This window comes from Archocentrus centrarchus, chromosome 15 (assembly GCF_007364275.1).
Source record: "Archocentrus centrarchus isolate MPI-CPG fArcCen1 chromosome 15, fArcCen1, whole genome shotgun sequence".
NCBI lineage: Eukaryota > Metazoa > Chordata > Actinopteri > Cichliformes > Cichlidae > Archocentrus > Archocentrus centrarchus.
Genome location: NC_044360.1, coordinates 17,698,751 through 17,715,348, shown reverse-complemented (window position 1 = coordinate 17,715,348; position 16,598 = coordinate 17,698,751). Strand labels below are relative to the sequence as shown.

At 37.2% G+C, this 16,598-nt stretch overlaps 1 protein-coding gene across 2 annotated transcripts in view; it reads right to left on the bottom strand.

Annotated features, from left to right (window-relative positions):
* hpse2 (heparanase 2) overlaps window positions 1–16,598 on the bottom strand; it is a 61,723-nt gene extending 45,125 nt beyond the window's left edge. Inside the window, exons 1-3 of one of the 2 annotated variants that reach the window (XM_030748263.1) lie at window positions 16,213–16,598; window positions 14,329–14,483; window positions 13,029–13,190 (exon numbers count right to left, since the gene is read on the bottom strand). In XM_030748263.1, the coding sequence (XP_030604123.1) occupies window positions 13,029–13,190; window positions 14,329–14,483; window positions 16,213–16,598 (703 nt within the window). The remainder of the gene's footprint in view (window positions 1–13,028; window positions 13,191–14,328; window positions 14,484–16,212) is intronic. The other variant, XM_030748264.1, reaches the window with a different exon arrangement.

The following is a 16,598-nucleotide window of genomic DNA, read 5'->3' as shown; positions in this document are numbered from 1 at the left end:
CCCTATTGTATGCTAAAATGTTTGAATTTAATCACACATATTTTTCCAGCTTTACAAATAAATACCATTTAATTTACACCCAGTGCAGGAAACCTCAAAAATTCATTGCTTTGTCAAATTATTACTGCAAGTTCATCCATCAGCATAAACATTTTTAGCATTTAGTGATTTGATTTGCACTATTTAACCAGAATACCCTTTAGAAAACAATCCAAGTAATATTTCTTCTCGCCAGTAATACCAATGCACTGCATTTATTTTCACATTTACACCCCCCACCACCCAAATCTTCATCCTAGATTACTTAACCATTAAAGAGTACTGAAACAGTATATGAAATTAACCTGTAAGAGGCAGAAGTGACAGTAGTTAAAACAATCCAAAGTAATTAAAAATAAATTATTATTTTTTATAAAAAGAAAATTATTTTTTATAAAAAATAAATATTTTTTTTTGTACTTATTTACAGTTGATAGTATTTTTGGACAATTGTGCACTGATTTTACAATTTGAGATCCCAAAAAATGTTTTTAGCACTATAGTTGCATTTATGTTGTAAAACTAAATAGAATTATGAATATAACTGTGTGATTAAATGCAAATCTCCAGGCAAGGAGCAAAATATGGAAATCTAGCAAGTGTATTAAAGGAGTATGCTTGTACAAGCCATGAAGTTTAGACAGATTACGGTGCCTTATTCAGGGTTTTATGTTAGTAAAGAGAAGATGCTCAACATCTGGTGAGGGTAAGATGTTTACATTAGAATTTCAAAAATGTTTCATGTTGGAGGATAAGAAAATCAGAAGAGGTCTTAGAAGATAAAAAGGCAATGTGTCTTGTAATATCTTCAATATTTACTCTCAAATGCTGAAGACAGCTGTGCTTCATTTGCTTACAACAAAAACAAACCTCTAAAATCACCTGAATCCACTGGATTTTTTCTAAATGTTTACATTGACGACGCTCTGTGAGTTTGATCTTTTTTTTTTAAATATATAAATTTGTACTGAGCCCTTGGCTTAAAAGGTTTAAAAAATTTAAAACTTACAGTGAATCTAAAAAAGTCTCAAAAGATGCCAGTTGTTTCATATTATAGCAGAATCACCTAAAGCTTTACTTTAGTGTTGAGATGCTAATGTTCTTATGAAAGCACAGGAGTTCGTCTTGGCTCAGCTCTGTTCCCATGTCTCTTCTGGGCTTGCAGTAAAGGATTTTGAAGGCAGCAGACTTTAGCAAGGATATCCTAAGTAATGGAGAGCCAGGCTATTAGTGTTGTGAGTGGGGCATGCTGGCTCAATCAAACCCTGGGTTCCCTACTCTGCCAGGGGACGGACCAGGCCAAGCCAAAGCCAGCCAAACATCTGCTCCTGGTTAGAGGTGTCGGCTCCTGCCATTCACAGCAAAAGTTCAAAACCTCAGGGAAAGATTTCACTTGGCCTCTTCTTGCCTGGGCCACTGCAAGCAGTCCTGTATTCTCCCTAAGGGAATGCAGGTCTGAGGAAAGTACCACGAAAATTCAATTCCAGTTTTCCTTTCCGTGCTTCACTCCTTTGACCGAGGCAAATTTCATTACACACTTATGGACTTATAAAATTCCTTTAATAACACAGCGCGTTGTCTCAAAGACCGGGGTTCCTTCAAAATCAAATAGCATCAGGGCAAAAGGGCTTTGAGGGCGGCCATCTATAAGAACTAAGAAGCTTTAATGCATGGAACACACTCTACTCCAAACATTTTTTCATTCTTTTCTTGCTTTTTTCCCTTCTATCTGTATTTCTTTACAACACATAAACAGTTGTATAATATAGTTAAGACATAAAATAAATAAGTTAAGTGGGTTGCACTGCTTAAGTGATGAAAGGACATAAAATATCTTACATATTTTCTCTGTCATCTTGAAACATCTATCAGCTGGCATCTAATAAAATCTCCAAATAAAATCCCAAAGCACCAATTACCAAATACTTAAGCCAATGAACAAAAACAGAAACAAAGAGAGACCCTGGTAAAGAGAAAACAATTTGGTCACACATCTAACATTATGCTTCCATTACCTTCTAATGAGCCAAAAAAAACTGATTTTAAAAAAAACTGAGGTAACTGATTTTAAGTTGTAGCCAAACTACTATCTGTTGTTGGTCTCAGTAAAAGTAGGTTACCATCCTAACATTCAAGCATAAACTGGCCTCCATATGTGTCAGTCTAAGTTCTTAACAGTTTTTTATAGGTTTTACAAACAAACAAAATACAGGCTGTGATAGTGATGTGGGTTCTGACTTAAAGACTTAAAGATTCAAAGTTCTATCTGATCAAAACACACAGCCCACCGTGCTTCTCTCACTTCAGTTTACAACATTTTTCAAGTGTAAACAAAAAACCACACTGTAATCCATTACTCCCTAAAACTGCTCAGTGATCAGAATCTTTCACAATAAACAGAAATGAAAACAAACCAAAAAAAAAAAAAGTTCCCCTGTGAAGACAGTTTCCTTGTAAGACTTTGCATTTCAGCATTTTCCTGCAACTCCAGATTATGTTGTTTGAATACTAGATTTATTTCTTGTTTGGAAAAGGTCTATGAATTATTGCTATGGAAAGTAGCTGGGCACCTGTAGGATTAATGTTTCCAGAGGGACAGGAGGTAATTAGACCTATACTATCCAATGCAAGATCTGAGACTCTTTCTCATAAATTAGAGATGTACTTGTGCATGACGGTGCATACTAAGCCTGTATTTAAAATATGGATGTATCTCAGGGTCTGAAAAGTGAAGCCAATGTAGAAATGCTTTAAACCTGCAGCAAAGGCGTGCAATGGCTTTCAAAATAAAAGTCAGATTTAGTACAAGTCCAAGAAAAATTGACCTTATTGCTCATTGTATGACCCCAAGAAATGCTTTCCTTCAAGATTATGGGTGTGTGAAAAGGTAACTGTCAGACTGAATAATGCATGCAGATCCTGATCTTGTTAATATAGATGTGCTGCTTCATGGACGGTGGAATTCACTTAATTCAAAGCCAGCTGGTAACACTGAACTGATACAGTTCTGTAACAAATCAATGACTGCCAACCAAGAAAGCAGGTACATCAGACGATGCTGCCTCAACACGATTCTTCATTTTAATTCTCACAGCGAGGCACAAATTTATAATGGAGGAATACAGTAGGCTGTTGTCCTTCACTTGTGTTATAATTTGAAAAAGAACAGAATTTACTTGGCCACCACTAAGGGCGTTTTTTTTTAATTTAGCATTAATCGTCACTTTACTACATCACTTGTGAATTATTTATTAAATATTTGAGCTCATTTTGGTATTTATGGGTCAGTGAGTAGATAGAAGAAGAAAATAACATAGTTTGGTAAATAATGTGTTTCACACACTATATACACATTATACACTTATTTTGCTTTTGTTTTTCACAAGTAACATATTTTCAGAAGTCTTCAGATGCCATCTTAAACACAAGATAATTAGGAAGCAGTTTCTTTTTGGATCCCTCTTAGGCTCTTAGATGTCCTCATTTCATGTCAGGGTCAAAGGTCAGGGACAGCCAGCAGCGAGGCCTTAAAGCAGGTAGAGTTTACCTTTTTTCCCCTCACCCCTTCAACAAGGAAAGACATATTTTCTGAATTACTGTGTTTTCCCTCCTTTCTTAGTGATAACAAGTTTTTTTTCCTACCACGAGGATTTTATGAAATTCACATGGTAGGTTTAAATGCAATTGTGATTTGTTTTTTAGCTATAAAAATACAAAAACACCAGGAACCATATAATATATTTCTGGTGTTTTTATAAATATGCCAAAGAAATCATTATGAAAATTGACTGCTCTGATTTCTATCCATCAGCAGTAATCATAAATTGAAACAAGGTAGTGGGTTGTGAAAGATTTTTGGAGACACCCTTGTTATTAAAAATGTTTTTGGAAGGGTGCTTTGAAGATGTTATTTGTGCTCTGAGGCTGTTGGGAAGTCTAACACTTGTGAAGCTAATGAACCTTGAACTCTTACAGTTTTGCTCAACCTTTAAGACACAGTTTCCACCACAGGTGTTGGCTGGGTCAATGGATCTTAACTGCTAGCGCTGGCTGGGATGGTAAAAAGGTTGTTTTAGAGAAAAACTAAAGGTCTCACACGAGGTAAAATGTTTTATTCATCTTCAAGTTTTGCTCTCTCTTTGCTCTTTTTACTTCTGTTCTGATGAATCTGTTGTTTCACTTTTCACCCTTTTCATTCCCCATTTTCTTCCTTCTCACTGCTCTCTTATTCTTCACTCATGCTCTTGTTTTCTCATTTTGAGGGTTGAGAGCTGTGCTGTGAATCTCCAACTCAGCAGGACACCATGGAGTGATAGATGGCCTCTGACAAGGTCCAACACAATCCAACCAGCCATATGCGCCAAATGAAAAAAAAAAGGAGCAGAATTAAACAGGATTTACAAGTGGCCAAAGAAAAACATGCCAAACATGTATGCAAGCAAAATCTTCTGGGGGTTTAGTACACAATGACACAATAAGTTTAATATCCTTGCTGTTCAAGTATGAGCACATGGGACATGAAAGAAGGAAAAAAAATGTATCCAAAAGGAATAATGTGAACTATGACAATCAAAACATGTTAGGCACAAACTACATTAGACTAGAGGAAGAATGTCTGTATACATGCTGATAGTCAATTTTAAAAGGCCCATATGTTGCAACTTTGCACATATATATATATATATATATATATATATATGGGTTAAAAGGTAACATTTTAATTTTTTTTTAAAAACTACCATGAATAATTTTATTTCCTGCCAAGCAAATTAGCATTATACAAACATTATGCATGGGAGAGAGAGCTACAAGCTACAAACTTTAGGAATGCAGGGAAAAAATAAATTGAGTATATTAAAATTTATTCAGGAAAATATTTTTGCTTAAATTTCTAAATGAAAAAAAAATATGTAAAAGAAGTGTTTATGTACTCATGGTAAAATTTAGTTCCGTACTGATGACGGTTCAGCCCCGAGAACGCTGTATTCTCTCGCTACAAGGAAAAGCAGACACTTTCCTGGAGCACACACACGCATGCACTAATGCTGCCAACATTTGTGTGATGCTAATGAGTGTGTTAAATTCCAGGGTAAGTACTTGAGAGAAGAAACATTAGCGTAACATTCTCAAACACCAAGTCAAATCACCTCTCTAAACAGCAGTTACAGCTTTTTAGCCCCTTACCAGCCCCTATTTCCAGTACAAACTGTACACACAGTGAATACATATGGACAAGCACACACACAAACACACACACAGGGTAATCTCATAAATAACGGATGACAGCCTAAGAGTCAAATTAAGCAAATAAAATGTGTCTCACTGGTAATGAAGGACGCATGTTTCTGCCTCAGGATAACAACTTCATCTGGACCCATAAGGAGCTCACACACACACACACACACACACACACACACACACACACACACACACACACACACACACACACACACACATTCAAGAGGTACCAGCAACAGAGCCATCCCACTTGGTCAAACTTGCTCAAAGCAGTCAAGAACACAGTGCCATGATTTGAAATTTGACACAAAACGTATGTTTTCTAGAGCTCTGAAGAAAAATGTGGAGGTTGGATGTCATGCCAAACAATCACGGGAGAGGAAGGACTGCTTTCAAACATTTCCCATGCATCAGGCTATTAAAATGACATTCGTTTGCAGGTTGCTGGCACTTGTCTCGGGGCATATTGCAAACACATGGAATTACATGTTATGTCCATCCATGATTTAAACACTGGGTATTCTTTCGATCAAGGAAAAACAGACACTTCTGGATCCGTGCAGGCCATATGGAAAGAGTAAGGAAAAAAGTAGGCTATATGGCAATCAAAAGTTTGTCACGCTGAGATTACATCACTGCTGATAATTGTGAACTGACATGTAAGAATGAGAAAAAAATAGCATGTTATGAATTAAGCCAAACACATAAAAAATAAAGTCATGCAAATTTATATGTAGTCGTTTCTGACTGAGCTCTCTGTCTATAGATGTCCACTACTCTGTAAAAGACTGTGTATGAAACTCCAGTGGCTGCAAAGGGGTGCCACAGGACTTAAGTCTGGATCCAAACCTTTTCAGTGAGCACATGAACATGAATAATCTAATGATGCAAGTTATTTAGAGAATGGCTGTTATTACAGATACACTTAAAATGAGCATGACTTTAATCACATCTGCGCTAAAATGACACACATGGTGCAGAGGACAAATGCAATGAAGTAAATCCCTGAAAGCCACAAATATAAAAAACTACAAAGAAGTTTATGGTTTTGAATACCCCCCCGCAAAAAAAAAAAAAAAAAAAAAGTACGTCTTGTTACAAAAAGACAAAAGCAGATGGGATCAGGTTAATAAAGTATAAAAAATTCACTAAGACGTACAAGTGATGAGGATGTTCATAATTTTACATTTATTTTTAAATTTACAGTGTTTTTGACACATGGATCCCTTTTGTAACTTTAACATTGCTTTTGTTACGTAGCTTTCAACCATGTTACTGTCAGACAAATATTGACAACTGTGTGCCAAGATTTAAATTTGTGCAAACCAACTGCATTGTCCTCAGTCTGGTTCTAATGCATCTTCATCTGTGTGTTTATTGTTTGCAGTGTTCAATCTAATAATGCAAAAAAGTTCTCATGAAAACTTAAAAATTGAAAACAATTCTGAATTTCAAAGAGAATTCAACACTATTTTGGAATAGCTAATTTAAGTGTCATTTCAATTTCAAATTAGTATTGTAATTATAGGCTTGTCTTTGTCCAGTTTGCAAAGTTACTGCTTGTGTCAGCAAATATTAAAATATCTTCTAGTTTCAACATGTTTTTCCCCTTCTGTCATGTAATAATTTCACTTGAAACTTGATTTTAAAAAGTCTGTAAAGAATGTCCATGTGTCCTGAGTCCTAAAGGTGATATCCATATGATTATCCATACAAAAGAGTTCAGTTAAAATATTTCTTCTTTATTATAAAAGTTTAAAAGCATGTTTTTTAAAAAAAAAGCAAACAAAAGAAAGACTTGACTTTTCCTTTGTGAAATTATTATTGCAAAACCTGTTCCTTCAATACAAACTTTTAATACGAGGGCAGTCATATTCTTTCACCTAAGTGTGAGCACAGTTTGGAGGTAGAAAAATGCAGGAAACTCAGACTTCATGTATTTGTAAAAAGAAACACTATGCTTCTGACTCCCCTCAGTTGTTGCTGGACAGCACAGCAGGGTTCTAGCTCCTCTTCTTTTAGCAGCACAATAAAATAAGTAGTCGGGTAATACATTGTGTGTAAAAATATACACACAACCTTTAATGTGTTTTGAATTACCTATACTCTGTCCAAGAACCACAATAGCTGCTCATATCTAATAATATCATTATGGATATACACAAATCAAAGCAGATTATATTCATTCTCCTGCTGACATGGCAACTGGCTGCACTGCAGTGTTACCGTGTGAAACTTGGCAGGGGAAACTCTCATAAATCCGTATACAGCAGTGAACTTAAGATGGTCCGGGTACTGAAGCAACGGCAACACCTAAAACCACATCCATTACAATTCACGCCTTGTGTGAGCATGCTCACTGAGGGAATTTTAAACAGAAAGCAAGCACTGAAGGAACACTTCTAGTCGCTCACAAAAGACTTCTAAGCATGCGATTAAGAAGAGGACAGATAAAGGGCTGGGAGAAGTTGAACAGCAGAACAAATACAAAGGATAAAGCATATTTCCCAATGCTGCAAGAAAATGTGTTTTGATTTTCAAAAAGAGAAAGTTATAACTAGAGGCTATAGACAGCTGTGCCAGTTTGTTTTGATGAAAACATTTTCAAGCCATTCACAGATGTTCAGTGAATTCCCCGCTCTGTTTCTGTTTGTCTTTCCAGATTTTTAACATCTTCCTGTATTTTAGTGTCTCATTACGCTTTCTGTCAAGAATTTTACTTCAGTTTTTACAATAACACATGAGACAGAAAATGAGTTTTTTTGCACAAAAAATATGATTTCATAACTAAGCTGGAACAACTGTAAAATATTTCAATATGTGTTTACAAATTTGATGTGCAGATTTATATCAAATGTGTACACAAAAGTACCACTGGCTTCACAAGCTAGAGTGTAGTAGTGAAAACGGACAAAATTAATGAAGTTTGCATGTCCATCTCTTTTCATATTTTCTAGCACACTTAGTACAACTACCTTTGAACTCCATAGAACTTTTGCGATAAGCACACAATGAACTTCTACTCTATTCTCTCATATGCTGAACACTAAAAAAAAAAGTCAATCAATGACAAAAACGCTCCAGTGTTACATGAGGACTTCATGTTAGTCCTCTGTTAGAGGCTTCTAGATTTGACTGCCGCACCTCTGTGTCAGTTCAAGAAGAGAGGCTCAGGTATTAGTGTCTGATGTACCTTCAGCAGCGTCAAACAACTGATTAGACCCTGTAAACTTTCATGTAACTTAATACTGCACAAGTGAGATCAGACTAAGAAACAGAGAAAGAGTAGAGGCTAAATTGTGATGTCAGGCTCCAAACCATCTGTTAGATCATGAAGCCAGCATTTGACTCATCTACCATTAAAATAATATTTTTAAGTGTGACACCACAAACCCAAAATTTGATCATGCAAGTGGTCATCTTTGTCTCACTACACTCGCTACACTTTTAAAACTTATTTATCTCTCTGTAACTTCTAGACAAAATGGGTCCTCTTTGAACTAATTTATGCAGGGATCTACTGATTTAAAGTAGTAGTGACTTTATTCTTTCTGCAGTGATCTTCATTCTTAGCCTCTCCACAAAGCAACAGCTGGCCTTAGCAAGGACCACAAAACTGCCAGAACTATGCCTAATGAGCAGTTATCTTGACGTTCGAGATATTGCCTTCCTGAGGAAATGTCCTAATCAACCGTATTTCATCAAGATACCCCTCAACTCCCCTTCTAATGATTTAACTATCCATGTATGAAAATATAAACTAACTGAGCAAATAGCACTATTACCTCAGTGAGTACATAGGGTTGTGTGGATATCAAAATATAAATTTTTCCGAATCTCCTCTCACCAACTGATGCATGTGCACACATACACAGGCCTATTGCCTTTCTCCAGATCTGATGCTTCTAAATATGGTAGTGACACCACTAGTTTTAGGCTAAGTGCCTGGCTGATAGCTAGTAACTAGTTCTTTACTCTCCAGATCAACGTTTCAGTGACAAGGAAAGGCAAAATGATCATAATGTTGCACAAACTGGCTTCTAGTTCCTTTTCTGGGAGCGAACATGGTACACAATAATATGACAACTGTTATAATGAATCTCAGGCTTATCTTGGTACTTTATAGGTGAATTCAGTAACTTAATGCTGCTGCAAAAGGAATGTGTGTTCTAGTATTATGCACTATTTTTCTTCAAATTTATTTTATTTATGTACAAAAACAGTTTCAAGTATAAAACTGTGGATTTGGTCTTATAAAGAAATACTAACATAACTTTAAGGTCATCAAGTCATAGTGCAAATCACCATTTCTCACATATCAAGAAAGGTGTTTATTTTTTTGTGCCATTTCACTGAGCCCTTTCTTCAAACAAAGTCTTGCAGCTACGTATATACCACTTCTCACTTATAATGTCGTTCTTATAATAACAGAAAGTGACAAATACTGTTTCCTTGTTTATCAAGTTGTTTACAAACATGATAATTATTATTGCACTGTGCATTTATGAAGAAACTTGTGATGCATGCATGAAGTGATTTGATCTTTTATCTATCATATATCATTGTGCAAGCACAACGCAGCTCTTACTATAACTGCAATTGCTTTCAGGTATAAACAAAAAAAAAAACACTGAAACTCAAAGAAAACATTTAAAGATCTCTGATACTTCTAAAATAAAACTGAAAAACAGCTCTCCCATTCTCTGTCTTACAAGCAGCTGCAGACTTTATTACTGACAACATCCTCTTCGCTCTTGCTTCTCAGGTTTCTCTGTTTTTGGAAGATTTTCTTCTGAGGATTTTGATGTCATAAGTTGAACGGACTGATTGCTTCATTCTCTGAAGTGTCAAATATGCCTATTTTCACATGAAGTCAGAATATCTAAACTAACAGTAAATATAAGAGAGGGGATTAGGGAAAGTTGCTGTGTTATGCAGAAGAACCTGATAAAGGCAGAGAATAAGAATAAGAGAGTAAAGAAGAAAGAGGAAAAGAGTGCAGGAATTGATCCCTGATGGAGGAATATACTCCTGCAGAGAGACATGAAATGACGCTGGCCATGACCTTGTCTAAGGTCAGGGTAATTTCTCAACTTAATACCCCAGCTGAATGTGTGTGCGCATGTAAACTCAGAGTGGCCCCATTACTGATAGCTCTAACAAGCCTAGGCCAAAGGTCAGACAGTGGTGAGTGGAAAAGGATGGAGAGAGACTGTTAAAGGTCTTTAAAACACCACCTGCCTTTACACACACCACACCCACCCACCCATACAAACACATGCACACACACACCCACACACATCTTGACTAATTGTTACCAGACCATATTTAAACACATCCTTAGTGCCTCTGTACCCCTGTTTCTCTCCAGTACAGAGATGAGGTTTCTACACAGTTTACACACAAACACGTTGACACTTACAGAACTTTTTCAGCAACATCAGTGCGCATCCTGGTGATATATTTCTTGTCTAACGGTTATTGTATGTTCACTTATGCAATTTTTGTTTTTGTACCATCAAAAGAAAACAACAGTTCCAGCTTCAAAAATCTGTTTAAGGCATTTGAATAATTTCATGTAGTGGAAGGCTTTTAGTTTAGCCTTTGTCTGAAGAATTTGGTTCTTCATGAGAACACTTCACAGTAAATCGTCTTTTACTAAATTAAGTGTCGTCTGATAAGACATGCGGCACCTGCTCAAAAGCACCATTGCCCCATTTGTCTCTCAACTCCAATTCTACCTCTTAATAGGACATAATTCTCCATAGGCTTCTAAACAGTTAGTAAAATTAAAATCTTTTTTTTTTTTTTACTTCATAATCACAGAGACAACTTGTTGCCTTTCCTGCTCTAGTTCAGCAAAGTGAGCTGCTAGTAACATCCTCTTTGTGACAGGAAGCAGCAGGGTTTATGGGAAATGTGGTCTTAATTTTGAGAAACCTTAGCACTATACTACATGTAAGACAGAGTCTAGCTGTCCTGGCCGTGGCTTTATTAGATTACGGGTATTTTTTCCAAGAAACCACTCGGATAATCACGTAATAACAACGTAGAGCTAAGCAGTGCATTAAAACAACATTGTGTCTTTAATAAGATTGGGTATTGTTGAGTTTTGGTAATTGCAGAACTGGATATTTCAACACTATTTTCTGCTGGTCTTACAGATAACACGGTAGTCATGTTATATCCTTTTCTGACTTTATATAAATTCCATGTCTCGACCAGTTTGGCCATAACATCTACATCTCTAACACTTCTGCCTGTACTGTGTCTTTAAATTTGTGACCACCATATGAGAACAATGCAGACATATTTATAATTATATTATTGCTACCGGCATGTTTGATCAACAGTAGATCTGGCTGCAAAAAAAAAACCCCTACAAAATCTCATGTACAGTACACGTCTGAAAATGCCGGGACTCTGCCTGATACCCTGAAGTTACTGCAGTGTTAAAATTATGAACTACAAGGCCATAAAGGTTTTAGCACAGTTACAACACGTCAGTATTAATGATAGGGTGCTACAGTAACTAACTCCTGGCCTGAACTTGTGAACTGACCCCACAACCGAGCAGGTACAAATTCTTCTTCTGTGTATTTGCCTACTTTGATAAATGCAATATGTCCATGTTTTCACTGTTGCACTTGAGACTTTTTGAAAATACACAGCTGATGTAGGGTGTTCGTATCTGCCTCTATCACTCATACGGCAACACACAGCGGGCCTGTCCCAGGTTAGCAGTAGAGTCTGAATACATGAAAAATATGCTGCAGATCAACTCATGCGAGGCTACTTTGTTCTGTGCATGTTCTGACCAAAAATATTAGTGGCCCATTCAACTGGTTTCAATTAACGTATATTTGGATTCTTTATGTAATTTATCAAGGACTTTTAAGCTCACATGGCCAAATATTTTTTATGTCTCCAGACAGTGAGCATGCGGTCATGTACATCACTGTATCTAATGTATTATATGCAAGTGAGATGCCTGTTAATTCCCAAGTCCAAAATTAATTTTCCACAAGACTCACTTTCTGGGTGGTTCTCCGTTTTGGTATAAAAATCCTGCCAACCCAAAACACACTTCTGACCCACTGACTTTTCCAGCTGCTAAAGAGGTTAAGAAGTGTGTGTTTTTGTTTCAGAATGCAGGAGTGTAAGACTTATCCTTTCCTATGGCTTTTCATACTAAACAACTAAAATTATATTTGGAATTCAACACTCTCTGAAACCATATGAAGAGTATTAACTAATCATTTCTGACAGACTCAGGTTTTGAATGCAATTCACTACCAAGCCTAGGTCTGTGGACTACTCCAAGCATTGCAATAATTTTTAAAGGCATATCTCATCTTTTCTTTTGCCTCAGTCACTATCCTGTCTTGTAGCTCCTTATTTCCATCCCAATCAATCTCACACACACACACACACACACACACACACAAAAAAACAGATAAGTAATGCAGCCCACCCAAAATCAGGACGCCAGAGTTCCTTCTGCGGTCAAGTCGAGTTAACTATAACCAGCAAAAATGTCAGTGCTCTGTTTACTTGCCTGCTGCTGCACCCCTCTATCATCCTTACATTCCTCCTTTACAAATTACATTTGTCATTCTGAAAGCTGATGGTTTATACTGGTGTGCTTTGAACTTCATGCGAGTGCATGTGCACGCATTCGTATTATCAAACTGCAGACAATATGCCAGGATATGCATAGGCGCCTATATTATGTGTGTGTGATCTCCTACCTGTTATTGTAATGTTGCTGTAGATGTTGGACAGCTGCTCTTTCAACAGAACAAGCTGCGTGGTGGCCGCCTTCTCCCTCTGCAGCTCCAGCATGATGTCAGGATGGTTGGCCAGTTTGCAGCCCTTTTGCTTGTCCAGTGCAATGTCACTGCGCACAATATCTGAAAACCAGAAGAAATGAATCCTGCATTGATATTTTTGTCATGGAGACACTTGTTATTTTCCACCAAAACTTACTGTGCATCTTTATTTTGTTTTGAAATGTAATGAAGTAAAGCTTGGACCCACAGTGGAACCAAAAGGCTGTGTCAGTTCAACACACTGCCAGAGCCAGAACATAAAATCATAACTGTAACTCAGATATATGCTATTAAAAGTAATACACGTGTTTTATAGATATGTAACAAACACAACTGAGTATACAGCTTGTGTATATGTCAAAGACTTCCTCCTTACATTCCTATTTACATCCTCAATTGTGACTTTACGTGATAGCACACATTTAGAAATACAGTCTAGCGCTCCACAATGTGCCCAGCTTTTACTATGTTCCTAATATGAAGTGTTTGATCAAATTATTTAAATTAAGTAAATTCAAAGTGATTTTAGAGGGTATACCTCAGAGGTGAGTTAAATCCTTGACCACTGGGTTATACTAAGAGGTGTTTCTAATATTTTGTCAACACACTTTAGTGAAGGCAGACTATATATAAGTGACTAACCAAATTTCTGCTCTTTTTAATTTTACTTTTTATCAAAAACTTAACATTTGGCTATATGGTTCATGAAGGAAATATTCATAAAGCCTTTGGGAAGCAGACATTTTGACATTAATGGTAGGTAAACACGGGTGTTACTAATGACTTTAATGAAGGTTCTGTACTTTTTAGGTGTGAACTATAATTAAGGTGATTAGTAACACCTGCGTTTATGTCATGACCTCTGCTGTGAAAAAGGTATATTGTAAACTTATGTATTAAAATTAGTTGCAGTGACGAGCAAAGTAAAGGATTTTTTTTTCTAATTTATTTACCTATTTATATTTTAGAACTTCAGGTTCTCACAGCTTCTCTTTCGTTTTAGCTAGGTGTCCTTAAACTGGCAACGTAGCGCAGTATTTAAGGAAGAAATGTCCGCAGTGCAAAATAAGCAACCCTACCTTCAGCTGACGGATGGAATATTCCCGCATTCAAAGAAATGAGGAATGACATGAGAACAAACATCTAATCATCTTCCAAAAGTCGGTCTAAAATAAACACTGGGGCCAGAGGCAGAGGAGAAAACGTCGTGTCTAATCACCGTCCTCGTAGTTTTTCAGATAGTAGTCTGGTCCCGGCCCTCTGAACTTGGCGAGGTTCTTCTGGTTGTTGAACTGCAGGAAGTCGGTTCGCTTCCCACCAAAGCGCAGAAACGCAGGCGACAGGCCTCGCGCCAGGGTCACGAGCCGCTTGGAGCTGCGGATACGGGACAGAAAGAAAATGCTTCAGCATCTGGGAGGATTTTTTTTATTTTTATTTTTTTTTAAAACAGATTAGACTCACAAGTGTAAAATGTTACCAGTGTAAATTTCTAATCAGAGACATATTAGAGGCAGAAAATCGTCCCTATTTTATGTTCCTCCTGTCTGCTGTTCTTCCGTTCGGTTTACCTCAGACCGTCTAAGTATTTAAACTGAGGCTAGCTACAAAAGAAATGGGATTTTCCTGTAACTGTTAATTCGCTGCAGGTCTATCATAAAACTTTTTCCCCCTCATCTGCAGGCCCACGAAGCATTTGGCAGCAGCCACAGCAGGTAGTACAGGAACTTAAGCTGACGAGCAAAGGATTAACATAACACACGCATGCGTTGTTTAAATGAGGAACATTTCTACTCTCCAATATTTTTAATTATAAATATAAAATTAGTTTTTTTTTCCCCACTAACTTGTTGCTGCCTTTTTTAAATTTTTTTTTTTTCATAAGCTCAAAGTGGCCTTATTTTTATGCTTTGTCGTGAAATAGAGGCTGATTAACAGGAGCGTCTATAGTTTACAAATCTATACACACTAAGCTGATATTTAGTACACATAAAGTTTTCAGCATTTTTTTTTTAAATAAGTATGGGGGGTGACTTTCATTTTGCGTGATTGTCAGTCTAAGCCGCATAACACAAATTATGGAAAATCCATAAACGGCCTAGCTTACTGTACAGCCCCCATACGCGTGAGGCATTTACCGAATCTCAAATTTTAGCTGATGAGGGTTCATATGTATGATAATTTTAACATAAGAGTGACAACACAATAAATATTAAAAAGTTGGAACAGTGGCTGGGCGAAATGTAGAAATGTAATGGCTACGTGAAAAATGTCAAATGTTCCCATATATACATTTACTGCAAAATTATAACCGAGAATGAGGCACGCACAGAGTAAGACGTGCTCTCTTTTTGTCAGTGAATGTTCAGCTTCTTTCATAACCAGGAAACCAAAGTACTGAATAGCATTATTGAACATCACTCAGTCTATTACATGGTGGGCCAGAGACTTCTGAGTGTATTGTCAGTGTGTTTAGTTTAAATACTGTTTAAAGTTATTATGGAAAGTTTGGGTTTTAATAATGTTGTGCTTCATTATCCAAAATATTGTGACAGTGGCGCGAGTCATAGTCTCAGGCTGTGCTTTCCCCCTTCACTGTTCAGAGAAATAGGGTGAAAAGTCAGCAGTAAATAAATAAATAGTTATCCTTCATTATTAAATAAATACAACATAGCTGGCAGTGGGACCAGCTAATCTGCTATTTTAGTTATTTTGAAAGAGTAAAAAGTAGATCGGCTAACTTATGAAATTGACAGTTTGCATTGTAAATGAGCTGAAATGGTTTTATCTAATCTTAAAAGACGCAATATCTTGAATGCATACTGCAGACTACAACAGCAGCAAACCCTAAATGGATAGTATTTGGAGAAATCGGTCGCTCTCAGGGTCGCCTTTTCAGATTTTAACTTTGCAAGCTTGAGTCAGAATCAGTATGGAGCATTGGACCACTCGGTTCCCTAAGTGAGGAAGAAACATGCAGGATCGCTCCACGATAATTCAGACAACGTGGCTGCGTGCGTAATGAATAAAAGAACCTCCAAATATTTTAGAGGAGGGCACCGATACAGATCGATGTTGATGTCAAGCAAGAAAATATCATTTGTACCTCAGAAAGTCCAGCCATCCGTCTCTGATGATCGAGGGGTCCAGTTGCAAAGAGAGGAAGTTTTCGCTGAGGACTCTGATTGAACTGCGGGTGTTGACATCCAGGAGAACCAGCGTCCTCTCCAAGAAGCCGTGGCGCTTCCCAGCGACTGCAGGTCTCTGATACGTAGAGGAGGAAGAGAGAGCCGACTGCACCATCAAAATAATCAACGATGCCAGCCAAAGGGAGGACCATGGGAATACGCACGGTGAGGATTTGGGCATCTTCTTGATTTGGAGAGCTGAGGGATCAGTGTGCGCAATAAAGACTAAAGGTGGAAAGAAATAAACCACTAAACAAACTCTACTACCGAGAAGTTCGATGGCGGGTCTATACCTCGGTCTCAT